Source organism: Humulus lupulus, chromosome X (assembly GCF_963169125.1).
Source record: "Humulus lupulus chromosome X, drHumLupu1.1, whole genome shotgun sequence".
NCBI classification, from domain to species: Eukaryota; Viridiplantae; Streptophyta; class Magnoliopsida; order Rosales; family Cannabaceae; genus Humulus; species Humulus lupulus.
Genome location: NC_084802.1, coordinates 5,720,473 through 5,739,747, shown reverse-complemented (window position 1 = coordinate 5,739,747; position 19,275 = coordinate 5,720,473). Strand labels below are relative to the sequence as shown.

The 19,275-nt window shown below is 33.7% G+C and overlaps 2 protein-coding genes and 1 long non-coding RNA gene across 3 annotated transcripts; 2 read left to right on the top strand and 1 right to left on the bottom strand.

Moving 5' to 3' along the window:
• Positions 1-1,034: 1,034 nt before the first annotated feature.
• On the top strand, positions 1,035-1,852 carry LOC133803807 (uncharacterized). Its single transcript, XR_009878160.1, has 2 exons — positions 1,035-1,242; positions 1,348-1,852. It is a non-coding gene; the product is annotated as an uncharacterized LOC133803807 (long non-coding RNA).
• A 3,182-nt stretch (positions 1,853-5,034) lies between these two features.
• Positions 5,035-14,345, top strand: LOC133803805 (dynamin-related protein 3A-like). The gene is made up of 20 exons (XM_062241921.1): positions 5,035-5,580; positions 6,376-6,658; positions 6,759-6,787; positions 6,893-6,994; positions 7,349-7,417; positions 7,520-7,579; positions 7,736-7,849; positions 8,219-8,267; positions 8,482-8,591; positions 8,857-8,949; positions 9,101-9,193; positions 9,266-9,403; positions 9,683-9,769; positions 11,340-11,432; positions 12,265-12,307; positions 12,387-12,529; positions 12,994-13,137; positions 13,219-13,271; positions 13,874-13,973; positions 14,092-14,345. The coding sequence occupies exons 1-20, from the start codon at positions 5,197-5,199 to the stop codon at positions 14,224-14,226; spliced, it is 2,322 nt and encodes a 773-aa protein (XP_062097905.1). The 5' UTR covers positions 5,035-5,196; the 3' UTR covers positions 14,227-14,345.
• Positions 14,346-14,399: 54 nt separating this feature from the next.
• LOC133803806 (protein TIC 55, chloroplastic) lies at positions 14,400-16,913 on the bottom strand. Its single transcript, XM_062241922.1, has 3 exons — positions 16,385-16,913; positions 16,200-16,302; positions 14,400-15,801 (listed from the first exon to the last, which is right to left on the bottom strand). Exons 1-3 carry the CDS (start codon positions 16,807-16,809, stop codon positions 14,680-14,682), a joined length of 1,650 nt encoding a protein of 549 aa, XP_062097906.1. The 5' UTR covers positions 16,810-16,913; the 3' UTR covers positions 14,400-14,679.
• Positions 16,914-19,275: the final 2,362 nt, after the last annotated feature.

Genomic DNA, 19,275 nt, shown 5'->3' with positions numbered 1-19,275 from the left:
CATTTACTTTTTGGGTAATGATAGACACTCCTATACTTCACACTATGATATGTCATTATTTATAATCACGCAAACTAAAATATTTGTAAAAATAATGTGTAATTTGAAAAAAGTAATGATAGACACTTTTAATTTACACATTATGATGTGTCAATTGTTTATAACCACACAATTTACTCTTTGTTTGGTATGGTGGATTGAACGAGGGATGGATTAAGGGCTCTGGAATGAAGTAATTCATCCTTAGCATATTTATGTTTGGTAAAAATGAATGAAAACAAGGGGTGGAAATGGCTAAGAATTGCAAATTCCTTGGGCCCACAAAAATCAATCCTTCCATATGAGTGAATTGTAAAACAAAAAATAAATAATTTTTTAATATTATTATTTATTTTAAATTATAAAAAAATTATACTATTTTATTTCTTTCCTATCGTACCAAACAACTCTAAGGATTGTCACTATCATTTTCTTTCATCTTTCTCTCCATCTTTCTTAATTAATCTATTATTACTTCTCTCCATCCTTCTTACCAAATATAAGGTAAGAGACCCACCCAAAAATATTAAATAGTTGATATTTGTGACGCATTATAGTGTATAAATTGAAAGTGTATAGCATTACTCATTTGAGAGTATGTCTATCATTACTCTTACTTTTTTTAATTGTGATCTAATTTAATATAATTGAATTAGAGATTTAATTTATAAAGTTTATAATGTAATCTAATTTAATTTACTTTGAATATCCGCCATAAATTCTATTACCATCTCTTCTTAATTGGATTTCAATATTTGATGTTAATTTTAAAGAATTATTTTTGAATTTCTATATATGACAATTTTAACGTGTGCCAATGCTTTATCAAGAAAAAAGAAAAAGAAAAGAAGAAGTCAATGCATATGAAAAGAATGCACTTACAATGCCCCCAACCCCAAAAAGGACAAATAGATATAAATTATATTGATGGTATTGAATTTCAATGCCGATTTAATCAAATTAGAACACAAATAATATAATTGGATATAATTTTTATTAATTATAAGGGATCATGATTTGTGAGACATTATAGTACTTTTCGAATTTTTCCAATCTCAAATAAAATTAAGTTTTTGAGCTAAGAGTATAAGAAGGTGGTTAATCACTCTCGACAACGACGAATGGCACGAGCTCACCTCATTCCTCACGTACTCTCTCCGTCACTTCTCGTTGCTGGCGCCGCCGCCTCCAATTCTCACAGAGGTAAAAGTTGTTTTCTCTTTATTAATCACTTGAACCATAGTCTGATTCAATTCTAGTGATAATCATTTAGTTATGTTGTTCAATTTGATCTTGGTACTTGTATAGGCATGGACCCTTTGAAGTTATGTGAATGACAAACATCTGAGTTTTGAACATCTATACAGGCAGAGAGATTTTAGGCTTGGGTTTTGAACAATTTCGCAAGTTTGTGAAACAATGAGGTAGAGAAACAAAGCTGTATTTACTGGAAAGCCGAATTTTCACAGTTCAGTTTTAGAAAAACACAGGGGAAGCTCAAGATTTCAGCCCCTCAATCTAACCCTAGATATGGTCATTTGACGTGGGAATGGAAATAGGGTATTCATAGCTATTTGCACACCTTGGTCTTTGCTTTGTTTTACAAAGTTCTAGCCTTACTGGGTTTTGATACTCCCTTGTTCATGGTAAATGATGTCTTCTATACACTTGCTCGGTCATGTTCTTTAACTATCATATTTAAGCTAAGCTTAATTATATTTAGAGAATATACTCATTTAGTACTTTGTATTTCATTGAAATATACATTTTTGGTACCATCTAATACAAAAAAATACCTATTAGGTACCCTATATTTATAAATTCATTAAAAAGGAATACCCTAAGATGAATTTTGGTCAACAATTTTTCTATAATACCCAAATTACCCTATTTTTTTGATAAATTAATTAATTTTCTTGATTTGTTTTTATATATTTAAATGAATTAATTGATCCTAATCATTATTAAAATTATAATGAATTAAAACTATATTTATTTAATAAAAAACAAATTAGTAAATAGATCCATCCTCAATGTCTCACCCACTTAAAACCCATAATAAAATCAAAATGTTATCTTCACATAAAGAAACTTAGGCATATTTATTTATCTTTCAATTTTTTTTAGTATTCTATGCAGCTTTTTATAGTAGCAAGCCTATTTGAGAGAGAGATTGTTCAGTTGAATTTACTCCATTAAATTCTTCCTTCTCTCTAATAGTTTCACAATACACTAAAATGAGATCCTAAAAAATCAATCAACATATGCATACATATACTAGATATAAACAACGTGCAATATGCATATTTGTTTAGTTTTATTTATAGAATTTATTAATTATTTTTATTAAATTTATATTAATGTCATATAAATTTTGAAATAAATATCATATTTTAATTAAATAATTTATTTATTTTTGTTTAAGTTTATGTTTGTTCTAGTTTTTGAATTTGAGAGTAACAACAATAAATTATATATTATATATTTAATGTAATATAAAATATTATACGTGAATTTTAAATTTAAGTTTCTTGCTAGATTTAAAAAAATAGTAATTTGTTACTAATTCACAGTATATTATATTATATGTTTAATATGATATTATTCTAATAAATAAGTTTAAGTTTAATTAAATTTTATTTAAGTTATAAAACGTATGATTTTATCATTTTTAAATAATTATCATTGTAAAATATCTAAAAAATATCATATTTTAATTTGTTGAATTATTTATTATTTTAAAATAATTATAATTGTAAAATATCTGAAAAATATCATATTTTAATTTGTTTAATTATTTATTATTTTAAAATAATTATCATTGTAAAATATCTTAAAAATATCATTTTTTAATTTTTTATTTAATTTTATTTAAGTTTAAGTGTTCACAAACTACTGTTAAATATAAGAATATTATGTTAAATATAATAATATTCCGTTAAAATTAACATTAAAAAAATAAAAAATCATTAAAACCAATAATTTCCGTTATCTACACACTTATTATATAGAAGAGATATAACCAAACACACACAAACATATTGTTGACGCGGCTCTTTGCCAACAGGTAATTAAGAAAATAAGAGGAAGGGATTAGTGCTTAACTATGAACTGAAAGAGATGGATGATCTTTTGAAGATGGACTGGTGACACAATTACGTTTTTTAGGTGGTTCAAAGGTTAAAATCCTTCTACTCCACCAGTCAATATTATTGTTATATGCTTGGTATTCTTTTACAGAGTATTTCCTTACACAATAGAATCCAACCCTTTGCAACTCCCAGGGTCTTCATATTTATAGGAGAGGGCACCTGGGAGTTGGTAAGAAGGTCATCCCGTGACCTTCTTACCTATCATGTCACTTCTATGACATTCATGATTAATTCCTAAAACCTGACTCATGAAGTGTGGTCTAATCAATAGGTAAGGGGGATAATGGGCCGCACAACACAACCCAGTCGTGGGTGCCAGAATACGCACGTTCATGCTGCGTGTCCAAGAAGTCAGGAATATATCAGACACGCGATGTCTGATATATGCACGTTTACCTTGCGTGGTTGACTTTACAAAAGGTCAAAGCCTCCAACTCCAGCTCGTACCACGAGCTGGATGCTTCCCTCGACCTGTGACCTTCAGAGTCCAGACTCAGTCCTTAAGTAATCTTGGTGAACCCTTGGATACCCCGAGCTAACGAGGTAGGACCTGACGACAACAGCTCCGGTCATAGGGGATCCACGTGGCTGATATAGTTTAGCCTGTATCTCAGCTCGCTAATAGTCCGTTGGAAAATCAGGGCGTACACATATATTATGTAATCAATACAAAATTTGCTAAATCTGGCCATACTCCTTGGAAATGACAAATAAGTTATATATATATATATTACATAATGAAATAGACATCAATAAAAACTCTAACTCTGAAATTAAAAAGAAAATCAGAGCATATTCGAAAACACTGTGACATGAAAATCAAAACATAATAAAAAATATTGTGGCATATGCAACTATTTCATTCAAGAACATTAGAAATGAAATAAGAACAACAATGGTGCTGAAGTCTATGAAATACCCAAATCTGGCACCACTTCTTTGAGCCCACCCCCCTGAATTGACCCAGCAGAGGTGACCCAGTCGGCTTCGACTCTAATAGACTTAGTCGAGGTGACCCAGACGACGACTACACTGCGTGGCTTTGACACCGTATGATAGAGAATAAGCTCGATCTCGGAAACACCGTGCAACTTCGAACTAATAGGTACTTTTATTGACCAAAATTCATCAAAGGGTACCATTTTAAACCGATTTTACAAATATAGGGTACCTGATATGTATTTTTTGTATTAGAAGATACCAAAGGTATATTTTAATGAAATACAGAGTACCAGAAAAATATATTCTCTAAATATAATTAAGCTTAGTTTAAATATGATAGCTAAAGAACATGACTGAGCAAGTGTATAAAAGACATCATTTACCATAAACAATGGAATATCCAAACCCGTTAAGTTAGAACTTTGTAAAACAAAGCAAAGATCAAGGGATGCAAAATATTTTTTGTATTAGAAGATACCATAGATGTAATACAAGATACCAAATGAGTATACTTCCTAAAAATATTGTTGAAATTCATCTTAGGGTATATTTTTGATTGAATTTATAAATATAAGGTACTAATAGGTATTTTTTATATTAGAGAGTAATAAAAGTATATTTCAATTAAATATAGGGTAACAAGCCGTTGAATTATTACAAAATATATATTTTAAATTATTGACTTCATTTTGAACAATAAATTAACCTGTCATGTAATAGCTATAGCACTCAATTATCAATGCCAGAGGAGCGCGTGCTCTCCAAATTCTCAATTCATAACGAGAGAAAACGTATTGACTCGACAAAAGGAACAACAGCCTTCATTCACAGCGGTCCGATCAGAATCCAACGGCCAGATTCCAAACCTCCAAAACATATATATACCATCAACTCACATTTCAAACTCTTCCTTCCTTCCTTCGCTTTCTTCTTCTGCAAGATTTTCATTACTTCACACGATCGCACCTCCTCAGCCCCTCCATAGCCACTCTTCTAAGCTTTCTCTCTCTCTTGACCACCAACATTATACTCGTTCTGCTTTCTCTCTCTAGAATCTTGACCAATGTCAATGGGGGAAGACACTAGACCGGTGAACCCCGTCCGTTCAAAGCCGAAAGCTTCTCCGACGATCGGTTCGTCCTTGGTGCCGATCATCAACAAGCTCCAGGAAATTATTGCTCCGGTCGGGAGTGATTTGTTGGATATTTCTCTGCCTCTGGTGGCGGTTGTGGGTAGCCAGAGCAGCGGTAAGTCCAGCGTGCTGGAGGCGCTCGTCGGTCGCGATTTTCTTCCTCGCGGCTGCGATATCTGTACTCGGAGACCGCTTCTGCTGGTGCTTGAGAATCGGCCGGTGAGTCCCGGCGATGATGGAGCAGAGTGGGGCGAGTTTCGTCACTTGCCTGGAAAGCGCTTCTACGATTTCTCTAAGATTCGCCGCGAAATTCAGGTAGATAGTTTTATGATCATGTTACTTTCCAGTACGTGAAATCAACATTTGATTATTTTTTTTTATTTGGAAATATTGGTTTATGTGAATGCAGTTTGATTGTGTGGGGATATTTATATTCGCAGTGAATTTATTGATTGTCTGACAGAGACTGATTGCTGAGTGATTTTGTTTTTTGGTTTTGAATTATGAAATGTATGTTTTTGAATGTTAGCAGTGCAGTTTCTTAACTAGCTAATTTGTTCAGGAAAGTAACATTTCGTTTTGTTGTGATTAGAAACATGTGTTTTGGTAGCTCAAAAATGGTGGCCTTTGTTGAATATTCAGCTTATTCGTGTTCACCCGGCATATCAAAAAATGTCCTATCAATGAAAAAGAGTCGTAAATCTGTATGAAATTATTTCTTATTTTACAATTTTCATCGTGTTGTGTTTTGCTTGATATTTAGAGAGCGGAGCTGTCTGTAACAAGATTTTTCTAAATATTTATTTCTCATATTTTTATTATTAGAAGAAATAGCAACTATGAATTATTATTGTGCTCGATAATCTCTGCTTAAGCAAAATCACAGTTACCTTTCACTAATATCATCCATTATATGCTTCCAATGATTTCACTCTTTGTTTGGATCATTCTTGCTGTTGGCAGCTATCGAGAGATTAGGAAAAATGGGTGCATCTAATTTGTTTTGAGAAAGCACACACCGTATACTGCCCCCAATTTGTAATTTTCTTTGCTTGTGTATGGTGTCATGCCTTGTATTTGATTGACATGCTTTGTATTTGATTGATGAAGGCTGAGACTGATAGAGGAGCAGGGTTGAACAAAGGGGTTTCAGATAAACAAATTTTTTTGAAGATTTTCTCTCCGAATGTACTTAATATGATGCTTGTTGATTTACCTGGCATCACTAAAGTTCCTGTTGGAGATCAACCCAATGATATAGAGGCAAGGGTTAGGAAAATGATAATGGCCCAAATTAGGCAAGAAAAGTGTATTATACTGGCTGTTAGTCCTGCAAATTCTGATCTGGCTACCTCGGATGCACTTCAAATGGCTAGAGAAGCTGATCCAACTGGTAGGAATTTTAGTGGCTGGATTTTTCGTCACTGAGTTTACTCTACTTTGTCTTTTGGGCTACCAGCTAACTTTTTGTGCCTGACATGATTGTTGAACAGGTTCTCGAACAATTGGTGTAATTACAAAGGTCTGTATTTCTCTTCTTTTCAAAATTAAATGAAGAATACTTTTCACTTTCTTTGGTTATTTGTTTTAATCATACTCTTTACTTGCTATATGGTTCTCTTTGTAGCTTGATATAATGGATCGAGGAACTGATGCCCGCAACTTTTTGCTTGGGAAAGTTGTTCCACTTCGCCTTGGTTATATTGGCGTTATTAATCGGAGCCAAGAGGTAACTTTTTTCTTTTTCTTGGGGAAAGTGGTAAGATATGAAATGCAGAATCTACTGTTGACTTGTATAAATAGTTCTCTTCAAACATCTTTGTGGCTTTACACGCATTACCTTTTCTTTTTGTAAAAACTATCCTTATGTGGTTCCCACAGGTTGTTCTTCATCTTTTGTGTATAGTTGTGAGATACAAGTTGATTAAACAGTTGTGTGATGCAAACAAATTTCTAATAATGATTCACTTTCATTAGTTCGTAGTCTCTTGTTATGGCCAAACAAATTTGATGAGTTTTGATTTTATTTGTCAAAATTATGTAAGTAAGTTGATGCCTTGCTTTGTTCCTTTCTGAATTGCAGGACATTAATAAAAACCGTAGCATTGCTGATGCACTTTCTCATGAAGAGAAATTCTTCCGTGATCATCCTGTAGTGTGCACTTCCTTGATCACCATTTTGACTTGAAGAATGATTTAAATTTGCTTTGGTTCTTAAATTTTGTTCAATTTTCATTTGCCTTCCATATTAAAGGTATATAGTGGTCTGTCTGGTTGTTGTGGCATTCCTCAGCTATCAAGGAAGCTGAATCAGGTTGGTTAACTCCTTTCTTTGCATCATTAATACTGCTTGATTCCTATAAATGGATTAAGTAAATTTCAAGTTTTACGTGCTTTTGTGTCTCATTTCAGTACAATTCACTTACTCCTATTTTCTTTTTAATTGTTGCCAATGATGTTCACATGCCAGATTTTGGAACAACATATTAGAATGGCTCTCCCAAGTTTGAAGTCTGAGCTGAACTCAGAAATGAATGCTATTGTTAAAGAACTTCAGACATACGGAAATGTTGTAGAGGCTAATGTAAGTTGTACTGTAATCATATGAATTAGATTCTGTTATGCTATTGGGTGATAAGACTAGGTGTTTCTGGCTTTCTGCATATGGTTGGCATGTCATATTTGTTTGGATCTTGAATAATGCTTGCTTTTAAATATGCAATTGTAATATGGAATTATACATGTCTAAATTCTGAAAACTATCATTTGAACTTCAAATTGAGAAACATTGGCAAATTTTATTTCTTAGATGCGTGTAAAAGTTTGTCCATCATCTATTTGTTGATTATTATTTATTTGTTTGCTCCTGAAAACTCGTCGCTTTGCTTGTCTCACTACCGTGACAATTATTTATTTGAGTTTATTTTGCTACCTTGTCCTGTATATCAACCAGGTGGAAAAAGGAGTAGTTTTGTTGAACATTTTGTCAAAATATTGTGAAGGTGAATTTCAATATCCCGTTATCTTGCTCAAAATTTAGGTTTTTTTTTGTTAAGTCATTTTTGTAATCTGTAGAATTTGCACTGGACTCCAAGTACGATCTTTTATGTTATTTTTTAAATGAAAAACTTAATGATCTGGTGGTCTCTATTAGTTCATTACTATTTTTCACTGGACTCTTTTAGCATTTCTGATCCTGTTTTATTCATTTAACAGATTTTTATGCTATGGTGGATGGAAGTAGTCAGGAAATATCAACTAAAGAATTGTCAGGTGGAGCCAGGATCCATTATATATTTCAATCAATTTTTGTAAAGAGCTTGGAGGTACACCTTCAACTTTAAAACAACTTTGTCTTTTGTTTTTATGTTGCTTGTTATATATGCTGCATACATTTTAATTTTAGAACTAATAAGTTTGAACCACGATCTCATTAAGGTAGTCATTGTTTCTTTTACTTCAGTTAATGGGCCCCTGCCATGAAAGCATCTCTTATTATGTTTATGGTACTGATTTATATGGTGCGAAGATAAATTATTAAAAATAAGGTGTTACTGTATTAACAAGCAGTTTGGCTATAAGTAATTGCAGGAAGTCGATCCTTGTGAGGGTCTAAATGATGATGATATTCGGATAGCTATTCAAAATGCTGCTGGTGCTAGAAATGCATTAATCGTTCCAGAGGTGAGATGATGATAATGGCATATGCTGTATTGTTGTCCCTATCATGCATCTTCCTTTATGAAAAATATGTTGGGATGGTAACTTCTTAGTTTTTCCGCCTTCCAAAGACATGGAGGACAAAAAATAACTTCCTACTTTTTCCACATCTCAGGTCCCATTTAGAGTTTTGGTTAGAAGGCAGATTGCTCAGTTGTTGGACCCTAGTCTTCAGTGTGTCCGTTATGTTTATGATGAACTGATGAAGGTGAGATGCTTTTTATAATGTAATGCTATGGAAGATTTAGATATGAACATGAAGCTAATTGTTTTGTTACAGATTAGTCGTGCTTGTGAAGTAACTGACTTGCAAAGGTTTCCAAAATTGAGAAGGCGCATGGATGAAATTGTGGTAAAGTTTTTACGTGAAGGTGTAAAGCCTGCTGAGAGAATGATAGGACATCTTATAGAGATGGAGGTAGTTCTCTCATTTCATACGCTATCTAGTGTATATTTTAGTATTGAGATTAAGATGTTTTGGTGTTACTATTTTTCTAAAAAATTTAGAACTATTAGAAAGAAAGTTGATGGTTCCTTTGGTTTTTGCGCATTACATAAGTAACAATTCTTCATTGGTTTCATTCTGATTTATCTATTTGGAACATGTCATAGATGCAGGATTCTTAATATTGTATATCATTACAGATCCAACTGCTTTTCTGGTTTTAAGCTGATTGACCAACCCTTTTTTTTTCAGATGGATTATATAAATTCTTCGCATCCAAATTTCCTAGGTGGCAGCAAAGCTGTTGAGCTTGCTTTGGAGCAATTGAGATCACAACAGGTTCCCCTGCCCTACCACTTTAGTGAAAATTATATAATTTTCATAGCTTATCAAATAAGTTTCCTTTGGCCACAAATGGGGGGCTTAGTTGAATTCTGAAGACTGGTCTTATTACAATAACAAAGAGAGGTTTACCGGCTTTGTTAAAAAAATCTCACATTATCAAAACAAACCATTTTTATCTAAACCCCAAACTGTGCCATATCATATTGTTGTGGAAGGTGAGAGATATTACCTCACATGAGAATTATCTTTCATTAGAAATAACCAAGTCATTTGGAAACAATCATCAATAAAAGAAATGAACCAATTTGCCTCAGATATGTAGAGAGTATAGACACGAGACGCACCCCACTTAGCGTGAATCTGATCGAAATGACAAGAATATTTTCTATTGCTGAATGGAAAGGAAGCTCTGTTTTTTTTTTTGGCAACTTCACAATGTAAGGCATTAGATTTACATTTTTAAAAAGTACAGTTTTTTTTTAAGATGATGGAATTAGATTTGATCAGTGTGTGATGAGAGCTTTTATGAAAGGAGAGATAGAGGTCAGATAGAGATAGTTGGTCGACATTGTCACTACAAGTCTCAAAATAGTAGGGTTCATCATTGTCCTTAGCACATTTTATCACCTTCTGTAACATGGCCCAGAAACACACAATAAAAAAAGAAAATGACAACTCAAGTTTTTGGTGAGTTGATGAATAGATAATAGATTGATAGATAATCTTGGGACATGTAACATTGTTTTCAAGGGTAGAGAAGGGGTTAGGGATACTGTGCCCTTCCAGCTATGGAGGCTATTGGACCATTATCAACCTTGATTTTTTGGTTTCTTGGACATATGTGTAGAAATAATTTGAGGTTGGTCATGAGATCATTAGCTCTGGAATCAATCACTCAAGCATAAGAGACATTTGTTTGAGATGCTCAAGACATGGATATATGATACTCACCTCAGTGAGGAAGGAAGCAAGAGGCACGAGGTTTCTTTAAAGATCAAATCAAGTTCTTGAGCTTTTCAACCTCTTCCTTGGGACTAGCAATCTCTGATATAACGATTCAAAGTCATAGTCTCTTGTTGTGTGTGTGTGTGTGTGTTTTTTTTTCAATAGGATTTGCTGAATCTGGTATCTGTATTAGCTGCAAGGTTCTTGTTTCCGTGTTTATCCCTTATTGTAAGGGATTTTCTGAATCTTATAATGAGATTCAATAGCAGAATTGTTCCCCTTATACTATCTTTGGGAGGCAGTTCTAAAAATTCATCTCTAGATTTGAATTGATATAAATTTTTTAATAAGGATGTTTGCTGCATGCTTAACAGTTTTTTGACACACTTAATTTTATTTCTACAACACTTGTTTCTACTTGTATTGTTTTTGTTTTTCTGGCACGATGTGATTAGTCAGAATTGAACGTTAATCTCATCTAACTCTGAAATATGTTGAGCTCTTTGAACTCATACCAGAAGATTTAGGCTGATTGCATCTTGAATACCCCAATTATACATTAACTTTTTAAATTTGACTAGCGCACTGAATACATTTAACTGTGCTTTATATGTATCAGGGCATTGCAGATGTTGAAAAGCCAATAGAGAAAAGCCAGAATTCTCGAGCTGTTATTCCTAGGTCTCTTATGAATGGAGCTTTACTAACCCAGGTGCGTTCTCCAACTCTGTAGAAAATGGAAACGACCTAGAAACTGGCAATGATAGAGAAAAGAGGGAAACAAAGGAGTGGTATTGTAATACTGTCTGGCTGGGTCTTATTTCCTAGTTGCTATTTGTGAATCACTGTATAGCCACTTTTACCCTATGTTTGGAACTTGAATTGTAGCAGGAAAATAAATTTTTTGTTTGGATTCAAAAAACAATTAGAGAATATTTTTTATAGGAAAAGTGAGAATGGAATTGATGTAAATTATAGTGTTGAAAACTTTTGTTAATATATTAGAAAAGAGAAAAATTGCAAAAATAAAAGCTGTAAAACTTTAGGAAAACTTTTCTCTCTTTCTTTTTACTGGACTTCTCCCTCACAAAATTTTTCCTTGCCAGAATCCAAGTTCTGAACAAAGTCTTAAAATTCAATTATATCTTAAAATTTTAATCAAATTTAAGAATTTTAGTTTGGTTGGAAGGGAGATGGAAATACGGAATTAGGTGTCGTTAACAGTTCTAAGATTGAATTATGTTAGCTCCCGAGTTTTCTTTTTATAAAAAATAATGACTTTATCTATTTATTTTAAACAATTTTGATGTGAGATTTAAATGGATGAATGAAGTATACATTTATTTATATGGCTCATAAAGTCACTAAGTATAAACTATCTAAAACTTATCTTAAAATATTCAGGGTCAACTATCTGTTTGACGCTTGTCATGTAGAATGGATGGAATTTAATGCTGAAGTGCTCTTAACTTTTTTCAAATGTAGTAATCCTGCCTATTTTGTTTGAAGATATGCTCTGAAGATTGTGAATTTTTGTTTGGCAGGGAAGTCGGTCTTCAGTGAACAATGAGAAACCTACATCATCTGGTAAATTCTAATGTTCCATCAACAAGAACTCCAGTGTCACTAGTTAAATGAGCTTTAAATTTCGTATGTTGCAATATAGGAGTAAACACATCAACAAGGACTTGGGGTATTTCATCTATATTTGGGACCAGGGGATCGTCTGGAGGGAATCCATCTAACAGCAGAACCTTAGGCGAGCCTGATGATTCTGATCAGATGCCATCTACAATCCAATTGATAGAGGTAATGATAAACCCCCACTTAAATACACTTATTACAGAAAAAAACTTCATTAAGCATTACTTAGGAGGGGCATTTTAAATGAAGGGTACTATTGTAATTCTAGGGTAGTTGGGAGGGATTAACTTGTACCAAAGACTATATATATAAGCTGTCTAGCTTTTATTGGGGATCTATCTAGAATTATAGAAGAGTAGTCTTACTTTGGAGAGCCCCAATTCTCTCGGACAGTTGGGAATAGGGGAGTACAATCCTCTCGAAAGCTTGAAACTGTGTAACCCCTTGTGTTCATCAATAAAGATATCCTAAGGATAATTCCAGTTCAGTTTGTGTTCTTTAAATATACAAATTATTCCTAGGAAAGCTTACAGCAGTTAATTTTGTATATGTGATTTGTTACTAGTCTTATATCTGTATCATTTTCTAACAGCAGTCATTTTCCTTCTTATTGTCTTATTTGGTATCAGCCCCCATCCATGTTAAGGCCACTTGAAGCCACAGAGAATGAAACAGTCGAAATTTTCGTAACCAAATTACTCATCCGATCATACTATGACATTGTCAGAAAGAATATTCAAGATCTAGTGCCAAAAGCTATAATGCATTTTCTGGTAAGCGTAATTCTCTCCTTTGTCTTCTTTCGTATCTTACCCCTCATTGACACTCTTTGGTTTGTGCTTGATGTGCTTTAGGTGAACCACTCAAAACGGAAACTTCAGAGCACCTTTATACAAAAACTTTACAGGTACCTAGTTGAAATTCAAAGTCTTGGATCCTTCTTTCTTTAATATTTTGTTATATACTTTCCATATTTAAATTGGTCCATTCAATTAATGTCTGCCATTTTGGAAGAAAAAATATAATGTATTGTGTGACTTTTAGTATCTAGATTCAGAAGGAAGGAAATATGTCAATAACTGAATTTCTAGATAAACGATCCAGGGACCCAACTGAAATAAGGGACCAAAGTAAAATAACTGTAAATTCAATCGAAGTGATCCTGATATCAGAGATTTGGAGGGTGATTTTCTGGTGGATTGGATGTGGTATAGGTTTTGGAGCTCTTTTGTTTTAGTTTCCAAGTTCCCATACAGTTAATGTACCATTTACTGCTAGCCATGAAGCAGTTAATCTTGAGGATTCTTTGTTGTGTGATAAAAAAGCCCTTGGCCGTAGAATTACTGATTATAAGCCATGAAACCATGAGTTGTGAATTTTTCTTTAGGCATAAAGCTTAGTTATAATTTATGGCATAAAGCAAGAGATTCGAGACATGGGCAGAGCGACATACTTTATTTTGTAGCATGAGTTGTAAAATGATTCTAGAATTTTGAACGTCTTATGCAGAGAGGATCTCTTTGAAGAGCTATTGCTGGAGGAGGACGACGTTGTTTTGAAAAGGAAACGCAATCAAGAGTTGTTTCAGGTTTTACAAGAAGCCATCGAGGTAACTTCAAACATTTATAGTATATTTTTCAATAGAATACCAAGTATTGCATAGCAATTTGTTTCATTGTGTGTTTGTGTCGAGGAAAGCTACTCTAAGGTTGTGCTTATTATTTCAGATGCTCGAGGAAGTTGAATCTGATGTCGCAACTGGAAGGTCACATTTAAGCTTTTGCACCGATGCAAGTGCAGCTGTCGATTCATCAAGCGTTCCAGGGATTACATATCAGTTACGTTCAACTACCAAAAGGTGATAATTGTTTTACATATCATATGCCTTACAAACTCAGAGCTTGAGGATTATTTATCTTGTCGAATCTTCATTAACTTTTTTAATTACGTGACTGTACAGTCAATGTTTTTGTAATTAAAATAAAGGGTGAAATTTTTACTGCAAGTTTAGTATTGGAAGTTTACTCAGAAGCCATGTTAAAACAGCTTTATGATTACACTAAGCAAAACATTTCCACTGTTTAAGAATACACCAAACACTGATATCCATGCCATGCCAGCATCTACAATGTCTTAATCAGCAGACACTTTGTAACAACAGCCATCCAAATTATAATTCACTAACGTTGATTCACAATGTTAAGTTTCAACATCACTTTTCACGTTCTGTTTCCACATCATCACTTGAAAATCTCAGTTCCCAACTGTTGTTTTTCAATTTTCAAGATGAAAATTTAATGTAACAATTCACTTGATCACAATCTCCTGTGTGTTCTAATGAAGTTTGTAGTATTCATAGCAATAGCTGTTGAACAGGCGTAAGCCCCACCAGAGCACAAAGCTGCTGATACCAAAAGAAGTGTCTTCCACTGTCTCCCGGACACCAAAATCGCCAGCGCTGTCAACACCACAGCCACTGCCGAGAGACCCTTTTTCCATTCCTCAAAAGCTTTGACCACAGTCCTACACCCTTTACAATGGATCACATGCCGAAAATACCGGTTGGACAAGTTGGGTGCGTGCATTGTTCCAATCCCTCCCTTGGCTGGTGAAGAAGCCGATATCCCAGCAACTAGTCCCGCCGGAGCATGCTCCACAACTGCGGGCTCTTGAGGCAACCATATAGTCCCATGCCCAAAATGGTATGGCATTCCATGCCCAACTTTGTCCATCCATTTCCTGTACTCGAGTACCCAAGTATCTGAGGATCTCAAGTTGAGGTAAAGCTCTTTGGTGGGAACCTTTTCTTTCATGAGGATTTCGTTTTGGGACGATAGAAATCCCATGTCTTGCTCAAAAACCTTACAAGCATTCTGATGGAAGTACCATTTAGGAAAGAGTTTTATAAGAGGTGATCTTCTAGTGTTGCCAAATCTGACTATAAGCATGGACTTGCCCTGTCCACTGGGTCTACAGAGGAATAGACCAGTGAAGTAATGAGTCTCTCCAGTCTTCTCATCAACAATTTCCCTATTGTTCTGGAGACAACAGGGTGCTTCAAACCTCAAGAAGTTAGGTGTCGACTTCTCACTCGCCCTGCCCCACCACCCGGCGAAACCTCGGTCGCTGCGTTCGGTGACCTCAAAGGAAAGTGCCTGTGCGTCCTCTCTCTTGGCAGTCCAGTCCGTGCGGTCATGGGAGATGGGAACGTGAGCAGGGTCCATTAGATTCTCCAGAAGTATGGAGTGGTCATATGGGAGCTCATGGATGGTGGATATGTCATTGAATCCTGGCCTGGCAAAGTTTTCAAACCAAGGGATTTTGTTGGGGTTTGGTGGAGTCTTTTGGGACATCCACACCCAGATCACCCCTTGGGAGTCTCTGACTTCGTACGGCTTAAGGCAAGCCGCTTTAGGAATCTTGGCATTAGCTGGAAGCTATATATACACACGAGTTTAAACGAGTTGGGCAATCATTAGTTTGGTATAATCTATGGAAAACTCTAAAAAACATAACCATATATCCAATAATACTAATCATATCCTCTCACTAAACTATCTCTAATTAACCATCTTTAAAAATATAATTTAACACAAAAAAAAAACATAAAAATATCTCATGGGATAATGTGCTTACAATATGGCCAAAGAATGGTTCTCATTCTCTCAAATCATCAAACTCATTTGGAAGTGAGTTGGAGATAGTTTTGTGAGAAACATTAGAAAGAGGTCGATTAGTGTTTTGGTTATATAGATATATTTTATGGAGTTTCCTAATCTAAACTATAAAAACAATAACAATGTTAAAATTTTCAAACTAAAACAAACAAACAAACCTGAGGAATCTTGACACATTTTCCATCGCCTTCAAATTGCCAACCATGGTACAAACATTCCAATCTCCCATCAATCAACTGACCCTCTGATAGTTTAGCCAATCTACAAAAATCCATAAGCTTTAGATATATACATATTATGATCATTAGTGTAATGGTGACAGAAGAAGTAATGATAAAGTTACCGATGAGGGCACCGATCTTCATGACACCGGAGCTGACCAGACCCGTCACGGTACAAGACCAGCTGCTTATGGTAGACGGTGAGACCCAAAGGAGCATCTTCAGGAACATCTTTGGTTAGATACAAAGGGTACCATTCCTCAGTCCAATCATAGTCCACCAAAACTCTCTGCTCTTTTCTATCTTCCTCACTGGTTGGACCCAAAAGGACATTATTACCCTCCTCCTTCTCCTCATCAACCGAAGGAGCGGCTCTGGTGTCTGCCACCGCACCACACTTGGCGTGGAGGCCTCTCTTGGTGGTGGGCAATGGCTTGAGTTTGAGTTGGATCAGTGGTGGGTTTGGAGAAGTGAGGGAGAAAAGGAGCTTGGGAGTTGGAGAGAGGAGAGAGGTGTGGGAGAGAACAACTGGGTGTAGCAGAGCCATGGCTTTTGGGTTTGGATTTGGAGTAAAGAAAAGTATTGGATTTGAGAGAAGGGAAATGAAGCCATGTTAGGGGGAAGGAGAGGAGAAGAAAAAAAGGGAAAGGTCGTTGCTTCTTGGTCTGTGGCACCACTCCTGGCCACACAATCTTCTTTCATTTGCTTACTACGCGACAATTACTTTGTTTTTTTTTTCTTTTTCAAGTAAGCAATATCATGTCAAAACTTTCAAAATACAATTATTGTTGAATTAATGTCATTCGAATAATTTCTTTTTTTTTTTTTTTTGGGTTAGATCTTTTATATCTCAAATAACCAATAATATTTACATGAAAAAGAAAATATTGAAAAAGGTTTAAACTCATTTATTTTTAAAGAATGTGTCAAAATTGGATTACTAGTATTTGAAAAAAAAATGTAGGGTTTTATATTACACTGACCAATAATTGCATGTACAATTCAAACTAAATAAAATCCAAAAATGAAAATAAATAACTATTTTTTGGATTATTAATTAAATTTAGGGAATTTACTCATTTGGTACCCTATGTTTTTGCAAAGTATCATTTTGGTACTCTCTGTTTTCAATAATGCTCATATGGTACCCTATATTTTAAAATTATACATATTTGATACTCTAGATTTAGATTTGATAGATAAAATTTTGTCAATATGATCAAACTGTCATCATTTATATGTAATTAAGTAATTAAATTTAAATTTGGAAGTTACATAATTGATAGCAATTTGATTAAATTAGTAAAATTTTATTAATTAAATTTGAGTTTAAAGTACTAAATATGTACAATTTTAAAATACATGGTACCATATGAACATTATTGAAAACAGAAGGTATCAAAATGATACTTTACAAAAACACAGGGTACTAAATGGTTACCTACCCTTAAATTTATAAGTTTTTGTAAAATATTATAAATATATTAATGATAAATATGATTTTTATGTATTTTAATTTGTTAAAAAATAATTATGTATTATTAATCAATTTTAAAAGATTTCACATGGAATCATTTTTCCCAATACATTGGGAAGTGAGTTATGACCCTAACATCTAAATAAGTTATAATTTTAATTTTTTATATAGCAGTATATATTATAGTAGATATAACAACTCTCTTACCAATTCTAAAAATATCATGAATAATTTACTATGTCAAAAATAAGATTTAAACAACCTCTTTCACACGCGTGCAAAATACATTTTGCAACATAGAATGCATGCATTAAGAATTTAAGACAGAAGGTTTACTTTAGGATACTTCCCATTTGTGTCATCACTTGGAGAAGCAAGAAACAATATGTCATTGCTCGATCAAGTAGTACTGAAGTGGAATACAGAGACATGGTTCTTAGACTATGTGAAACAAGACTTGGGATATCCACCTCAACAATCAATTTCGAGTATATTGTGACAATAAAAGCAGCATGTAATATTTCTCATAAACCAATTCAACACAATCAAACAAAACACGTTTGAGGTAGATAGATTTTTTCATCAAAGAGAAACTAGAAGAAGGAATAGTCGAATTACCTAAAATCAAGTCTGAAGATCATTTGGCAGACACTCTCGCCAAGGTAGTTTCAAGTAAAATGTTTATGAAGGTCTTGGCTTGGGCAAGCTGGAAATGTACGATAACTATGCACCAACTTGAGAAGGAGTGTTAACGGCTCAAGTGAACCATCCTTACCATCACTACGTTCCCACTCACCAAGATGGTGGAATGAAACCAAAATGCCGACCATAGATCCAAATTTCAATAAAAAAAATATAGTACTGTTTGGCTCTTTAACTAAAAAATTGATTTTTTGTTTATAAAAACTAAAAATTATTTTTTGAAAACAAATTGAGGTGTTTGCCGTTGTTTTCAAAAAATAGTTTTTAAAAACAAAGTTACAATAAATAGAAAATTTTGAGAACAACAAAAATATATTTTCTGTTGTTCTCAAAAAAAATTTATCTATCTGTTTTTTTTTTCTTACGTCACATTTTTAATTATTATTATTAAACATCATTTATTATCACATCATTTTCTCTCTTATCATTTTCTATCTCCTTATTTTATCACTCGTCACTTTCTCTCTCCTTATATTTTCTCTCTCACTATTCTTACTATTTTCTCTTTTCACTTTCTATATTTTCATTTTCTCTTTCATCATTTTCTATCTCCTTAATTTCTCTTTCATCATTTATTATGTCATTATTTTCTTTTTCATCACTCACTATATCATTTCTTTATCTCTCATCACTTAATATATTATCATTTTCTCTCTCATCATTTTTCTCTCTCGCCATTTCCTCTCTCTACTCACTTCTCTCTCTTCACTTTTTTTCTCATCACATTCTCTCTCATTTTTTCTTGCATTGATAATTTCTCTCTTCTCTATTTCTATTTTTTCAAATTTTCTCAACTTACTTTCTCACTCCTTATTTTTCATCATTTTTTCTTTC

Coding starts and splice junctions, on each gene's coding strand:
- LOC133803805 (XM_062241921.1), top strand. CDS start 5,197: ATGTCAATGGGGGAAGACACTAGACCGGTGAACCCCGTCCGTTCAAAG. Junction 9,194..9,265: donor TTTATGATGAACTGATGAAG/GTGAGATGCTTT, acceptor GTTTTGTTACAG/ATTAGTCGTGCTTGTGAAGT. Junction 11,433..12,264: donor ATGGAGCTTTACTAACCCAG/GTGCGTTCTCCA, acceptor TTTGTTTGGCAG/GGAAGTCGGTCTTCAGTGAA.
- LOC133803806 (XM_062241922.1), bottom strand. CDS start 16,809: ATGGCTCTGCTACACCCAGTTGTTCTCTCCCACACCTCTCTCCTCTCT. Junction 16,303..16,384: donor GAAGATCGGTGCCCTCATCG/GTAACTTTATCA, acceptor GGATTTTTGTAG/ATTGGCTAAACTATCAGAGG. Junction 15,802..16,199: donor AATGTGTCAAGATTCCTCAG/GTTTGTTTGTTT, acceptor GTGTATATATAG/CTTCCAGCTAATGCCAAGAT.